At 60.8% G+C, this 14,947-nt stretch overlaps 1 protein-coding gene across 4 annotated transcripts; it reads right to left on the minus strand.

The window, feature by feature from the left end:
• Positions 1-342: 342 nt before the first annotated feature.
• ZBTB7B (zinc finger and BTB domain containing 7B) lies at positions 343-14,541 on the minus strand. Of its 4 annotated transcripts, none has more exons than XM_037498247.2 (4): positions 14,521-14,541; positions 14,246-14,346; positions 1,470-2,635; positions 343-1,126 (listed from the first exon to the last, which is right to left on the minus strand). In XM_037498247.2, the coding sequence occupies exons 3-4, from the start codon at positions 2,627-2,629 to the stop codon at positions 661-663; spliced, it is 1,626 nt and encodes a 541-aa protein (XP_037354144.1). In that variant the 5' UTR covers positions 2,630-2,635; positions 14,246-14,346; positions 14,521-14,541; the 3' UTR covers positions 343-660. The 4 variants fall into 4 exon arrangements, with proteins under 4 accessions (XP_037354144.1, XP_037354143.1, XP_054547646.1 ...); XM_037498246.2 differs by having other exon boundaries at positions 14,504-14,541; XM_054691671.1 differs by lacking the exons at positions 14,246-14,346; positions 14,521-14,541 and adding an exon at positions 8,222-8,290.
• Positions 14,542-14,947: the final 406 nt, after the last annotated feature.

Raw genomic sequence — 14,947 nt, forward strand, 5'->3', positions numbered from 1 at the left:
GCGGGCGAGCCAATCAGGCCACCCCGCCCCCTTCTCCAGGACCCCATGACTCAGCGCTGGGAGCAGGGCGGAGGGGGACTAGGATGGCTCCTTCCTTACAGGCCCAGTCCCCCAATCTTTCAAGCTTCTACCTTGCTTGCTCTCACCTACCCTTCCTAGGCCGCCCCCCCTTTGCATAATTTACTGCCAGGAAAAGGGAACAGAAACCAGGAAGGAGGGGTCTCGGAAGGGAGGGGCAGTTCTTCACCACCCCCCCACAACCAAAACCCCATGGGGCATGGGGGCGGGGCAAGGCTTTGGTCCCAACCCCCCACAGCCCCTTGAAACCCGCATAGCCGAAAAGGGACCCCACAAATCAGAAATACATTATTGCGTCTACTCCCCAGGAGCAGCTGAAGACAGGGACCCCACCTTTACAAATAGAGCTGTAAATATATACATAATATCTTATGTATCACTCCTTGGGAGATCACCCCAATCTGGGGAGCATCTGCCCCCAAACTTTCTCAGCTTGGAACTGGAATGAGGGCTTGGGGGGGGGGGGAGCAGGGTTTGATTACTGAGGCATAAAGCCTCAGTGACCCTGACCCAACTCAGTCCTGTGTGCTCCCACTGCTTGGCATGGGTGTCTCTGGCCTTGCTGCTCCAGCCCATCCCTCTTTAAGAGGACTCCATGGCACCTTCAGCCTGAGGCGTAGTGGGTGCCCCCTCCTCCTCCTCATCATCAGGGGGCCCCGGGGTGGAGACTGGAGGCCCAGTTGGGGCTGACTGCTCCCAGAACCGAGCCAGAGAGAGACGGAAGGTGTCCAAGTGGCCATTGGAGAGGTCGAGGCCAGCAGGGGATGGGGTTGTGGCTGAGGGTGGTGGGTAGTGGGGTGGAGCATCGTCCTTGCGGCGCCGCCGGGTGCGCACCTCCAGGCAGTTCTGGCCCTTGAGGTGGCGCTGCAGGTGGTCCTCCTTGGCGAAAGCCTTGTGGCACAGGTGGCACTCATAGGGCCGGTCCCCTGTGTGCAGGTGCATGTGGTTCTTGAGGTCGTAGCTGTGCAGGAAGCGGGCTGGGCAGTGTGGGCACGAGTAGGGGCGCTCTCCTGTATGCTTCCGCATGTGGATCTTCAGCTTGTCATTCCTAGCACAGGCAGGGATGAGAGGAGCAAGGGAGATGTTCAGGATGGGGTGCCAGGTAGCTAATCCTGGCCTGGTTCCCAGATCTTGTCCTACTCCTGACCCTCACCATGTCTCCCCATTTCTGTCCCAAGACCCTTGCTGACTTGTTCCCAGCTTAACTGGGCTCAGCTGCCACCCACTCCTCTGCCCCCCTCTTCCTCACCCCAACTTTCTCCTCACTGACTACCACTGCTGTCAGTACCTCTCCCTCCAGGATCACCTTACTCCTTTACCTCAAGTTCCATAACTCCTTTTTCTGACCCCCCTGGCATGGCCTGCTGAGCCCCTGCCCCACTGGTGCTCACCGGGTAAAACGGACGCCACAGACCTCACAGGCAAAAGGCTTCTCGCCCGTGTGGGTCCTCATATGACGTGGCAGTTTGCCAGCCCCGTGGATGATCTTGTGGCAGACTGGGCACTCCTGGGGCATCTGGGAACGGCGTTTGCGCACCAGCTTGTCCTGGCCATCCAGGCCTGGGGCCAAGGTGTCCTGGTGCAGGGAACTTAGGTAGGCCATCAAGTCAGGATCGATGGCATCCTCATCTGAGCCCAGCTCCTCTGGCGACAGCGGGGGTCCGCCACCTTGCACCAGCCCATAGGCACCAGGATAGACCAGCTCTTCCTCCTCTTCCTCACCCTCATAGGGCTCGTAGCTCAGGGGCCCCTCAGAGGGTGAGGCAGTTCCAGGGGGAGGGCTGTAGCTGTCCCCTAGCCCACTGCCCCCACTGCTGCCTACTCTGCCTGCCACCATCTCCTCCTCCTCATAGGCTGAGGGATGGATGGGCACTGTGGGCACCTCGGGTACTAGGTGGTTTGCCCGGGCTCCCTTCGTCTGCAAGAAAGCTTTTCGGGGCTTGCGGCTTCGACGGGCGACGGGTCGAGGCGGTGGCGGTGGTGGTGGTGGTGGGAGGGGTGCCTGTGGAGGGCTCTCTTCTCCGTTAGGAACTCCTGAGGCCGTGGCTGTGGCGAAGGCCTCCAGGTACTGGCGGGCTCGCTCACAGTCATCCTCGTCGGGGCTGGGGGCTTCTAGCCCACTGCCCTGCAGGATCTCCATGCAGGCGGCGATGACGCATGGGATCTCCAGCAACCGGGCAGCCTGCAGCACCGCTGGCATGTTGGCGCTGCTGGTGGTCAGCGTGGCTGTGTAGGCAAACTCGAGAAGGGCTCCCAGCGCCTCAGGCCCCACAAAGTCCAGCTCACACACGCCAGCGCCTGCTCCCCCAGTGGCGGCGCTGCTGCCCCCTGTGCCCATGACAGCCCCACCGCCACCCTCTGTGAAGAGTTTCTTGAAGTAGTGACTGCAGGCGGCCAGCACAGCCCGGTGGGTGCGGTACTCCAGGCCCTGCGTCCGGATGGTGAGGTCGCACAGGTGGCCCAGCTGGCGCTGCTCATTGAGACAGCTCAAGAGCTCGCTGCTGTGGTCTGGGAATGGAATCCCAATCAGGTCATCCTCAGGGCTCCCCATCTTCTCCTGCAGAGTCAAGGACAGGGTGGGTCAAAGGAGCTCACTCAGCCTTACGGGGTGCTAGGGGAGCAGACCTATGTTGACCAACCCTTATTGACAGGTGACTCTATGCTAGATGTTCTTCAAAGTACTTTGCATCCAGCAAATCTTCCAGAACCCTGTTAAGTAATGATTTTCAACTATTTTAGACAAGGAACCTGAGGTGCAGACAAGTAAGGTGCTTTCCAACTTAAGTACAGAATGGGGTTCAAACCTAGGCAGTGAGTACAGGACCTGGTTCCTGACCACTGTGTGCTATTCCGCTTTTATGAGAGCAGGAGCCCTGACTTTCTGGACCTTTCCTGGGGACCCCTCTGTGCCATGGCCCCACTCCGCATGCCTCTGGAAGAAGCACTAGACTGAGATGATGCCTGTTTCCAGGTTCAGGCTTCCTGAAGAATTGGCTTAAGGACTTGGGGTGGCTCTGGTAGCTGGCTTCAGTCATCTGCAAAGTGGGGTAACAGTCTGCCACAGCCTCACAGCCCAAGAAAGGCCAATGGGAGAGTCGAGGTTCCCACTGGACCTAGGAGGATGCTCCAGGCCAGGTATAGTCAGGTGCTTTAACTCAAGTTATCTCCCTAAAGCATTCGGTGCATAATACAACGCAAACAAAACAAGAGGGCGCTTCCACCACTGTCCTCCTCCCGCCCCTCCCCCCCACACTGAAAGTTCATCTCCCCTTCTAGATCCCCCTTGTAGAAAGGGAAACACAGCTCCCAGCATCCCTCCCCCCACATCCTCCCCTCCCCCATGGGGGCCAAGGAGCAGCCACCCTTTGCTGGGGTGTCGCTGGCGCCGGTGCTTCCTGCCCCGAAAAGATAAGCATCGCCCCCGCCCCCTCCCCCACTGCCAATAGACCAAGTTCCAGTCCCACTGTCCCCCCCTCCCCACTACCACCATCTCTCCCTCTCCATTGCTGCCCAGTGAGGGCAGCCCCCCTCTCTCCTAGGGCCACCTTCCACCTTCTGTGCTTTTCCCCCAAGGCATAGTCAGTCACAGAAGGGACAGAGCTGCGGGCCAGCAATCCCAAGGCTGGAGGAGATGGGGGAGGGGTGCTGAGTGTCTGGTCTGGAAGTGGGGAGGTCGGCTTTGGGTCCTGGCTGGGCTGCTATCTGGCTGAATGACCTTGGACAAGTCACTTCTCTCAGTGCTTCAATTTCCTCGGCTATTTGAGGAGGGGGCGGGAATGGAGCCCCAAGGGCTCAGCCACCCTTCAGCCCTGACATTTGGTGGGTCTGCAGCAACTGCAGGCAGAGTTGGGGCCAAAAAGAGCTAGGCCATGGAGTGAGCCAGACTTGAGCTGGAATCCTCTCAGGGTGAATAGCACTGTGACCTTAAGGAAATGATTTAATCTCTGCACCTTTCCTCATCTATAATATGGAATAATCCCACCTAACTCCCAGGGTTGTAGTAAATGAGCCCCAGTGTGGCACAGGCCTGACACACAGTAGGGGCTCAAATCAGTCTGTCCTGGGAGCACATTCACTATTCAGCCACCTCTGCTGAGAAAACTGCTGGGAACAGGTGTGTCTCCCGTCCTCAGGTCACCCCACTGGAGCTATATGACCTTGGACAAGTCACTTCCTTTCCTGAGGAGGCCTGTTTCCTCATCTGTGATATGAAAGGCTGACCCAGATGATCCTTAGGGCCAAGTCCTATGGACATTCTGTTTTCTCTACCACTCCCAACAGCTGCCCAGCCTGGCCTTGATGGGAAAAGGGGTTCTTGGGGAAGGGGTTGGGTGAATAAAGGGCCACAGATTTCCTCTTTGGGGCATACAAAGTGCACTGTCGCTGCCTCCCTGCCTGTCACCTTCATAGCAAGGCCAGGACTCCTGAACAGAAGCTGAGAGTGAACAGCCTCCACCTTCCTCCACCTCCCCCCCACCCCGACTTTGCTTATAGACCTCATACCCCATAGGCACCCTCAGATAGTCTGACCGTTCCCACCGTAAGTCCCAAACCACTTCTTTTCCTGGGGGCCAAGCAGTCTGGGAGCTCTCCCAGTTCCCTTTGGTTCTCCAGCCTGTACTTTACAAACAGTACAAATGGCCCCAGGACTTAGGAACAAACAAAAACCGGTGGGCAGCAGCAGCAGTGGCCACTTAAGCAGCAGTGGGCACCTTCCTGGGCCCAAGCCGATCCTGCCCCTCCTGAGGGGGATGGGTGGGGCTGTCCTCACTGTCCATTGGCCCGGAGCTGGCACCCGCAGGCACGTGGCTCACCCCATCCCTCTCCCTCTGTCCCTCCCCACCCCACCCATTCCCGCTGCTAAGCCCGCCTCCTTTCTCCCACCCAGGGCCAGTCTCCGTGGCAACTTGGTGTGGCGGGGGCGCTGATTGGCTGACCCTGCTGTCAGGTCACAGGCTCAGGCTGGTTCACCACGCAACTCACACAGGGCTAGTCCGCTCAGTGGTGGGTGTTTAACCCCTTAGGCCTACCTCCAATGCCCACAGCCACGCGGCAGTAAGAAAGGAGGGAGAGGCAGAGAACACGTGGGATGGGGAGTGTGTTCAATGGGTTCTCTAGCTTCTGGGAAACTCCCCCAGCCCTTATCCAGGGCACTGGCACCCATGCCAACTTAGGTGCCACCTGGAACTATGCTGGTGCCAAACAGGCCAAGGGGGCACTCCTAGCCCCATCATCTAGGAGGAGCAGTTGAGGTGGAAGCCTCTTTCTGCCAGGGTGGGGCACTAGTGCCAGGATGCCCACCCCACCTTGGGCACCCTTCCCACCACTGCATCCTGGAGGGCCCAGCCCCCCAACGCCCCATGAGGGCGGCTCATCCCCACCCAACCTGGCATGCCCCCTCTTGCTAAGACCTTGTGGGCATGGGCGTGTGTGGTGGTTGGGGGGGCAGCTGTGCCAGGGAACCAGGCGAGGTCTGTTTGGTCTGTTTGCCTGGTAGGGGGAAGAACTGGGGGCCCCGCCCCACTTCTCCCCCCTTTCCCGCCACCCCCCCAGGCTCCCCTCACTGTCAGGCCTGCTAGACCGGCCAAGCCGGTGGGCAGCTCTCTTGAAACTGGGCCCTGAGTCAAGCCTGCACCATCTTTGGTGGGGGAAGACCTAGGGGTAAGAAACATGGGAGGGGGCAGGCAGGAACCCCTATCACCTACCCCTCAGTGCCCAAGGGCACCTGCTAGGGTGTGTCCACCACCAAGAAACCAAAAGGTAAAGGGCACTGGCCCAGGCTTGGGGAAAAAAAAAACGGAGCTGGAACGCTTTCCAGGTGCTGACCTCAGGCAGCGTCCAGTGCAGGGATGGGGGCACCAGGGCCAGCACTGCTGGCTGGAGCCAGCTGAAGAGCAGAGAGATGAGGCCCTGGATAGGCAGCTGAGTAAAGCTGGCCCCCCTTTCCCACACCCTGGGGATTAGGGGAGTGAGGCTTAGTGTGGGGGGCAGCAGGCGGAACCAGGATTAGCGGCAGAGAAAATAGATATGGGCCTGAGACACAGGCACACAGAACCCCCCCTCCCCGTGTGCTAAGGCCCCCACCTCCAGGCTCTTTCACGGAGCCCGAGAGAGGCCCGACTGGGCTTTTCCAGGTTCAGCAGCTTGGGGTGAGGGAGAATGAGGACCAGGCTGTGACATCTTCCTGCCAAGGGTGATGGAGACTTGAGGCTCTTCCCGCTGCCCCACACCTGGGCCAGCTACCCCTCCCCCTAACTTCTTTCTCCTTTCTACCCCCCACCCCAACTCCAGCCTCAGGTTCTCTTCCTGTTTTTTTGGAGCTAAGTTTGCACGAAGCCAGGGCTTTGTCCTGTAGCTGGACCAAGGGGGTGGGGAAATAGGACAGCCAGTCCAAAGTCCTCAAGGACCCAGGAATCCTGATTCCCCAGCTTTTCCCACCCCTTCCCAGGGCCTCTGGGGCCCAGGGGCTGAAGCCATTTGGACTGCCCAGTTGAGAAGGCAAGGTGACAGGGCTGAGGTGAGTCTCCTGGAGGGTTGGCATAGCTTTGGAGAGGCTCTCTGCCCAGGGATGCCCGAGGCACTCCGGGAGCCCTTCTCTCCCCACCCCAGCCCCTCCAAGCAAATGCATGCCTTCCCCATCCCCCATATGACGCTTCCCCCCTCCTAACCTCACCACCCCCAGCACTCACACTTCCTGGGGGCCGAGGCGGGGAAGAGAGACCGCAAGCCACGAAGGGGGAAGGAGGCAAGGGGAGTTGGCTGCTTCCCGGTGCTGTCGGGGTTAAGCCTGTCCTCCCTGAAAATCCCCCATTCCTGGTGCTGACTGTAAGATGGGGGAGACCTCCATGTTCCCCCACATTTTCTTTCCACAACACTAATCCTAGCTCACAACCCCTCAGGGAAAATAGGAGGGAGATGAAAGATGGGGGTGGGGGAGGAATGGGGGCAACTCCCTCCTCCCCCAGGCTCCCCTCCCCATCTTTGAAGACCCTCTGCCCACTGGTCACACTCTACTCTTCCTCTTAGCCCCTTGGCTTCACCTCCTCTTTCTGAACGCTGACTACCTTCTCCGACCCTGTCTACCCTGTCTTCCCTCTCCGCGCCTCATCTTCTGCTTCCCTTCCTTCAGCCCAGGCTCCTCGCTGCCTCTCCCTCCTCCCCGGCACATCTGTGCCTCCTCTCTACCACATCTGTGTCCAGAGGCCTCCTAGCAACCATCCCTACTGCTCTTTTCTTTCTTTTCCCTTTTTTTCACTCCCCCCAGCCTCTCCCACTTCCTACATTTCCCCCTGCTCCAAAGCACCCCTTCTCTTCTCGCCAGGCAGGAGCGGTATAGACAGAGGCAGAGGAATTAAATCCATGTGCCAGGCCCACACTCCAAGACCTGGTCTTGCCAGGGATGACAGTTTTTATGGCACCCATACCCCACTTCTGGATGAAGCACGGGATGAAAATTTGGGGACCAGCTGGAGAGGATAGGTGGGTGGGTGGGTGCAGTGAGAGCGGATGTGGGGTGGGGTGAGGGGACAGCCTAGGCCTCTATGCCCGTCAGAGTTTCCAGCCCTGGAGCTCCTGGATTTCCCCCCAGAACAACGGTGCCCACCCTGGGCCAGGCAACCGTGCTCCTGGACAAACCCTGACCATCAGCGTTCCCAGCAGGGTCTGCCTGGGTAGTGCCAGCTCTTCTTAGAGCCTGACGAGACGTACAAGGTGCCAGGGTCTGCCCTGTGCCCACCCCCTCCCCCAAGCCTAGCGTCTCCGGCTGGGTAACCGAGCCGGCTGGTAATGGTAACCCCACACCCGCCAAGCCACCGGCAGAAACCTGAGCCCCCCAGCCCCAGAGGACACCCCAGCCCGATCCCCGGAGCCCGGCTTCCTGCCAGCCTGTCCAACCTCCTGTCCTGGCCCAGCAATCCCTCGGCTCCTCTAGGCCCCTTCTGCTCTCCTGGCCTCCCGGGTCCCCTAGATGTTGAAGCTTCCCCACACTTCAGCTCCGCAGACCCTCAGTTCCCTAAAGCCCTCCAGTGAAGTTTGGACACCCTCTTCCTAGCCTGTTTTTCAGTCGTCTCTGACCCTTGGCCAATTCAAGGCTTCCGAGCCTCCCCTGGGGCCTGATCTCCCAAGCCAGAGCGGGCCTACTCACCTGAACGCTGAGGGGCCTAGCCGGCAACTCTTCTTGCCCCCTGGGGGGGAGTAGGTCGGGAGGGGTGGGGGAGGGCCAGGCTGGGGGGAGGTAGGGTGGCTGTTCCCCGCTCCTGCTCCCTCCTTCAAAGGGGCCGCCCACGACCTGGCCCAGCCCCTCCCCCCTACAGCCTTAACCCTCTGGGTGCTGTCCCCCCCCTTTGAAGGGAGGGGTTACCAGAGGGCTGGCAGCGTGGGAGAGGGCCTAGAGTCTCTGCCTGTGGTGCCCGAAGCCCAGATGTACCCACCCCCGCCTATCCTCACTCAGTCCTAAAGGGGAAAAAGGTGAGCGGTAGGAAAGGTAGGCGCTGGGACAGTCCAGGAGGACAGAGGTGAGGAGGAGCAATGGGAGAGGCTGAGGGAGGTGGGACCAGGAGAAGGAAGAAGGGAGGGGAAGGGACAGGAGGCGGCAGTGGCCAGACGGGGGAGGAGGGGAACCCTGGACAGTCAATGCCAGGGGTGACAGGTGCCCAGGTCCCAGGCCCTCAGGGCATACGGTATGATATGGGACCACAAAGAGGCCATCCAGACCCCAATAGGCTCTCAGCCCCCCTGGGAGCTGGCCGAATACTCCTCACCCTATACTGGGCTGGGGCCCTCAGGGGCTGGGCAAGGCAGCACCCCGCCCTCCCCATGCCTCACCCCAAACCCACTCACATACCACAGTTCCTTGCCTAGGCACCAGCCCCTGCCAACCAGGCCAGGGGGCAGCACTTGTGCCAGCCCCCAAAGACCAGGGGGATCAGGGGGACAGAGTTGGCCTAAGGGGGTGGACAGATGGGGGGGGAGCTGTGGGCACCGAAAGAGGAAGGAGTTGGGAGGGGGCATCTTGCTGGGAAGCGCCTAGCCCCACCCCTTGCGCAAGCTGCTGCCACCCTGGCCGGTTGGGTGGGACCCGCCTGGGCCTGAGGGGCAACTCAGGAGGGCTCTGAGCCCAGAGATGGGTGGGCCACAAAGTTCCGCTTAAAATACTCCTGGGGTCTCTTATTCCTGGAACAAGGGGCACCCTAGTATCTTCTAGACACTAGGCCATTCCAAGTCCTACTAGACTAAGGGGGACCACAGAAATGCCCCCTAAAGTATCCCCTCCCCTTTCCCCCCAACAGCTGCTGGCTCAGTGCCGCTGGCCTGCTGCCCCTCACCAGCTCCCGGCCCGGTTGGCACCTACCCACCAGGATGCTGGCAGTCCTGCCCTCCTCTCTCTCCTACCCCCCTGCTCCCAGCACCCCATGCCAACTGTGGGCCTGGGGTGGGGGAGGGTCACCCCTTGGTGCCTTGGTGCCAGCCAGGCGGGCCCAGGCCCCGACGCCCTACAGATAAGGCCCAAGACCCTGTTCTCAAGCCATCCCCTTAAGAGGCAGCATACCAGTCAGGGACTACACCAAGAAGGCCCAGGAGGGTTTGGGTTGTCCGATGAGCAGTTACTGAAGGCTCCACTCATTGAGGTGGGGTCAGTGTCTCTCCCTGCCACCAGGCGCCAGCCTCCCGGCATTCCTCCTGCCTAAGCATTTGCTTGGGCACCAAAGTCCCTGCAATTCCTGAGAACCCTAATGCCCGCAGCCTGCAAGGGAGTGGGGTGGGGCTGCTCTCTGCCCTTTGATCCCCATAAAGGGAGGGAACCAGCCTAGGGGGCAGGGGGCAGGGAGGGAGTTCATGGGGCCCCTCCATTTCACCCCTGCCAGGGCAGCAGGGCAGGGTGTGGGCATCTCTTGGGTGGGGCCCTAAGGTGAAAATGGGTAGCATGTCTCAGCAGGGGAGATGGATGTCAGTCAGAGTACATGGTGTCATGTGTGAACAGGATGGCAAGAACAAGGTGGGAGATGCAGAAGGTACCCATGCTCCATCCCATCCCAGTTTTTATTCTCATCCAGACACATTTCCAGACTTAGCCAAATTGAGAGATCAAGGAGAACTACAACTCCCAGTGTGCACCACAATAGCTTTTCATGTACCTTGGGAGTTGTAGTTCCCTTGAGCAACTCTGTGCTCTCTTCTTCCCCAGAGCCCTGCTGATGGGCTGGGGAGGGCAGAACTGACGACTTGGTCAGAAATCTCTAAGGGCACTGTGTTTAGAAGAGGCAAAAAGCTAGGAGGTTCATGGTGGGTGGAGAGGACCCCTGCTCCCAAGCAAAGGGGGAGGAAAGGAGGAAGGAAGGAGGAGAGGATGTCTGTTGAAAGGGGCATATGGGTGGGGAGGAGTTGGGGGGGAGGTGGAAACAGGAAGGAAACTGAAGCCAGAGACATGAGGTCGAAAGCAAGGGCCTGGGGGAGCCCCACTCCGAGGCCTGGCAAGGACCGGGAAGGCATTTCCCCTGCTATTCTGGTGGTGAACGGAGACATAATAGGAGTCAGTGATGTGAAGTGATAGCAAATTGGGACTTGTGGGGGTTGCTGGATCCATTGTCCTGCCACTAGCCCTTTTTCGCTTGGGGCATCCTCAACCCCTGGATCTGGCGCAGGTTTTTGCTGGGTGGGGAACTCTGAAGGTTGACTGGGTTCTGGGGATGCTGGCAAGAACAGGAAGGCATTGGGGGAGGTCGGGGTCACGCCTGATGGGGAATATGGTGGAAGGAGGCATGTGTGAGGTTAGGACCAGGTGTGAGGTCAAGACAGCCTGCTGGTAAATAAGAATGTTATCCTCCAGGGCGGAGGCCACAAGCAGCTGGGAGGCCTTGGGGAAGAGAGGGCTAAGTGCCAAGACCACCGGTCTCCCCACCTACCCCACGCTATGGGACAAAGTGAAGAGGTCTGAGTCCCTGGAAAATTTGCTAAAGGTAGATTTTCCCATGTGCCAGGCAGCCTGTGAATATTAAAGGTGGCAACTCGGGGGACCAGATGGCAGCTGGGTGCCTTTCCCTAGTGGGGATAGAGGTCAGAAGTGGGTAGAGGCTCTGCTTGGAGGCCATTTCCCCTGGACTCCCCAAGGCTCTGGGACAGATGCTTATAGGCCCCAGCCAACACTCTTGCCAAGACCTGGGTCAGCCTGGGTTGGGGGGTCATTCTTGCCCCTCTGAAGCCCTTGATGGTAGACGACAGAGGCTCTATCCCCTTCCCCCCAGTCCCCCAGGCCCGCCTTGGCGCCTAGCCGCCTGTGTGTTGGCAGGACTGGGGGGGCGGCGAGGCAGCTTCAAACTGTCCGGGCAAAACGTCAAGTTTACTCACGAGTTTACTCAGCAGAAGGAGGGGGAAGAGGCCAGGGCGGGCACACCCCATGCCAGGGTCCTATCCGTCTGCCTGTCCCCACCTTCCTCCCCCACCCTCTTCAGCCTTAGGCCAAAACAGGCATAGGCCCCAAGGCCTAGTGGCGGAGCAGTCTTAACCCTCAGAAGGTCAGGGAGCCATGCAGGCTGGAGGCAGGAAGCCCCGAAGCAGGCCCAGAGGCTGCTATCAGAGGGTAGTGCCCTGCTGCGAGCCCATTCACTAAGCTTTTTGGGGTCTCAGCCTTGGGCCAGAACTAGGTCTTTCACCCTCCAAGAGGGGGGCAGTACTAGGTCAGACCTCTGCCATCTGAACAGTCCTCTGGGCAGTGACTTCTGACCCAAAATGCCCAGTCCTTGGCTAGCCTCAGGCCCCATGATGCCACTGGGGCAGCCATAGGGTCAGGGCTGGTTCTCACAGCCTTGGCCTAAAACAAGGAGTAGCACTCTATTTGACTTCTCTTCCCTCCCGACCTGCTTTCATCCTCTGCTTCTCTTCCCCCAGCCTTCACTGTCCCCACCCCAGAGGTGCTCCGCCCCCCATGCCCGCTGGGTCCCCTCCCCCACCCTTCCCCAGGGTGCCAAGTGCAAGCACACAAAGGGCCCGATGGTGCATTGTTAGCCCAGCCCCCGCTGCCCGCCTCGCCCTCCCGGGGCGGGCACAAGGCCAAGGAGGAGCTGAGGGCCTTGGGTGCCAGGGGGCACCACAAGGAAGGGGGACAAGGTCAGCAGCACCTGTCTCCCCGGCACTGGGGTCCTCTGCGGGCAGAGCTGAGCAGTGATGAGAACATGCTATCAGAGCAGGCCTCTCTCCTTGACACCTGAGCCTAGTGGGCACTGCCTTCTTTCTTCCCCAGAGCCCCTTTCCTGTGGTATTAACCCTTTCCTGACCCCTGTGTTAAGGCTGGGGGGTGTGGTACCCAAGGGAGGGGACAGTGTCTGGGGGTGCCAGCAGGTTGCATCGTGCCCACAGCAACCATGTAACAGAGGCACGCTGGGGGAGCTGGGGTCCCGGGGGCCAGGGACAGGAGGCACTGACAGAGATTTCTTCTTGTTTCATCAGCTGCTCCAGGGGGAGCCCCCTGCCCTTCTCCCCAGTCACCACTGAGGAGGAACACTAACCACTACCCAAACTCAATCACAAATATGACCCTCTCTGGCCTTCTTATGCCCATTCTCCCCTTCCAACCTGATGCCCACTCCATGCCAGCTCTCCCAGCAGTGCCAGGCAGGTATAGGGGTGACCAAACCAGTTGGTGTGTGTGGGGGAGCAGAAGTCAACCCCATAATCCTCCAGGCCTCACCCCCCCACACACACTTACACCCTCAGGGAACACAGTTCCCATCCTGGTTTAACCCCTCACTAACCAGTCTATCGCCCCTTGCCCCTGATAAGATGACTCCCTTCTCCAGGAATAAGTTGGGGGAAGGGGGAATAGCTGCGCTGACTCATTCCCATTCTCGGCTGCACCTAGGGGGTCTCCAAGGCATTCCGGTGGGGGTCAATTCAAGAACACCCTCCACCTGGCCCGGAAGCCAGGACAGCTTGCTGATCTCCCCCTCTCCCCAGCACCCACTTCCGGTGTCCCAAACTAGGTCAGCAGCGCTCGTTTCCTGTGGGTCAGCTAGCACCGGCGCCTCTGCCCCTCCCCTGCTCTGGACCCAGGCTCCCGCCCCCCCCAGGGCGCCCCGAGGTCTCACCACGTCTCAGCCGCCCTTTGATACGTGGGGGTTGTGCGGGGCGGGGGGCAGGGGACCCGCCCTCTCTCCAAACACCAGCAGGGCCGGGGCGCCTGGGCAGGCACGTGTCCGGGCACAACCCGCTGCCCACGCCGCCCCCCCACTTCTGCCCCCCCCCCCGCCGGGACACGTCGCTCTCTACTTGGGGTGGGGTGGAAGGAGACAGAAAGCTGGAAACTGAAAGCAGCGCCCCCCACCCCTTTGAATGGCAGCCCTCTGCCAGCGGCGGTCATAGTAGGTTCTCCAACAACACATTAGCGACCCCCATTCTGGGTAGGGGCAGGTGCGCCGGCGCGGGTGGGGCGGCGGGTGTAGGTGAGATTCTTCCCGGTCACCCACCCTCGTTCGCTCGGGTGCTGGGGGCCAGAGCGGGTTTTGAAAAGGTGGCGGCGGGACCAGAGTCTGAAGGGAGGGAGTGGGTTTGAGGGGCGGCGGGGAGACGGGTCCTTCTAGTGTCGTTCGAGGTTGCCCGGGGTTGTCGCGAAGCCCCACTACCCGAGGGAGAGCGCGGCTCTGGAAGCGCAAGAAACCGAATAGTCCAGCCGGTAACTTTCCCCCAAGCCGCGACTCCTCCAGTGCTCCCCCCACCCCCCGCCGCTGGCCCGGGGCCAACCCACCGCGCCAGGGGGCGCGCGGGGGGGAGCGCGTTGTCCTAGTTAGAGTCCGTCAGCGTTTCCATTCCCTCCGCTCGGCCGGGTCGAGGGTCTTCCCCCAAGTCGCGAAGGAGACCGGCGGAGCGCTCAGCGCTGCCTCACCCTTTCTCCATCCCGGAGCCGCCAGTCTGTCTGATCCCAGAAGCGCAGAGAAAGTTTCTGGGGACCCTCCGCCCGGGGTTGGGGGGCGGCCGTAGTTTCTTCCCTGTCTCTCCTCCCAGTAAAAACCCATTCCAAAGACCGCGGGTGCTGGAAAGGCGCGGGCAAGACGAGCGGCGGGACCTGGTCTGCGTGCGTGTGTGTGGGGGGTCCCGCTCACAGGACGGACGAAGGACACTGCAGTCGTCTCGAGTCTCGGGGACCCCGAGCGGGGAGACAAAAGTGGGGTACACTCACCTCTCCGCCGTAGGGTCCGCTGGTTGGAGTTGCTGGGACGCAGGGTGTGGGGAGAAGCGCGTCCCCCGCCAGGCCCGGGGGCTTGGGGCCCTGCTCCGGTCCTGGTCAGAAGGCCGCGGTCAGTCGCTCGCTGCTCTCTGCTGGGGGGCTCCTCCTCCGCAGCCCTCTGCCTCCTCCTGCCGCCCGGCCCCCCCTCGGCCGCCGAGAGCCGTACATTCACCTGGCTCCCACCCGCCCCCCCCTCAGGGCCCGCCTCACCTGTCCTGCTGTCTCACCTGTCCTCCTGCTTGCTTTCCCCCCATCCCTCCCCTCCCTCCCCCCGCCCCCTGCCACCCCCTAAACTCCCCCCCAACCCTTAGCAACACCCTCTGTCACTTCCTGGTTTTTCACCCGCCCCCCCAGGCCCCCCTCCCTCCGCCCAATAAGGACATAAACTTCAACCCCTCGGTCCAGCCAGTCCCTGCAGGGCACAGATGGGTCCCTCCCTCCTTTTTCGCTCCCTTCCTCCAAGCTCTTATTTTGCTCTGCGAGCTTTTCCCACCCTCCTCTTTCCCCTCCTGTCCTCCTCTCTCCCGCTCCCTCTCTCCCTCTCTCTTTCTCTCTTCACCTGCCGCGGTCTCCCGCTCCCCCTCCCTTTCTCCTCGAGCCCCTATCTCACCAGTCCACCTTAACGCGAGCCCCGCCCCCGCCCCGCCGGCCCTC

The sequence above is a fragment of the Talpa occidentalis genome, unplaced genomic scaffold (genome assembly GCF_014898055.3).
Source record: "Talpa occidentalis isolate TD23 unplaced genomic scaffold, MPIMG_talOcc4v2.1 talOcc4.9, whole genome shotgun sequence".
In the NCBI taxonomy this organism is placed as follows: Eukaryota; Metazoa; Chordata; class Mammalia; order Eulipotyphla; family Talpidae; genus Talpa; species Talpa occidentalis.

Coding starts and splice junctions, on each gene's coding strand:
- ZBTB7B (XM_037498247.2), bottom strand. CDS start 2,629: ATGGGGAGCCCTGAGGATGACCTGATTGGGATTCCATTCCCAGACCAC. Junction 1,127..1,469: donor TGTGGCGTCCGTTTTACCCG/GTGAGCACCAGT, acceptor TGCCTGTGCTAG/GAATGACAAGCTGAAGATCC.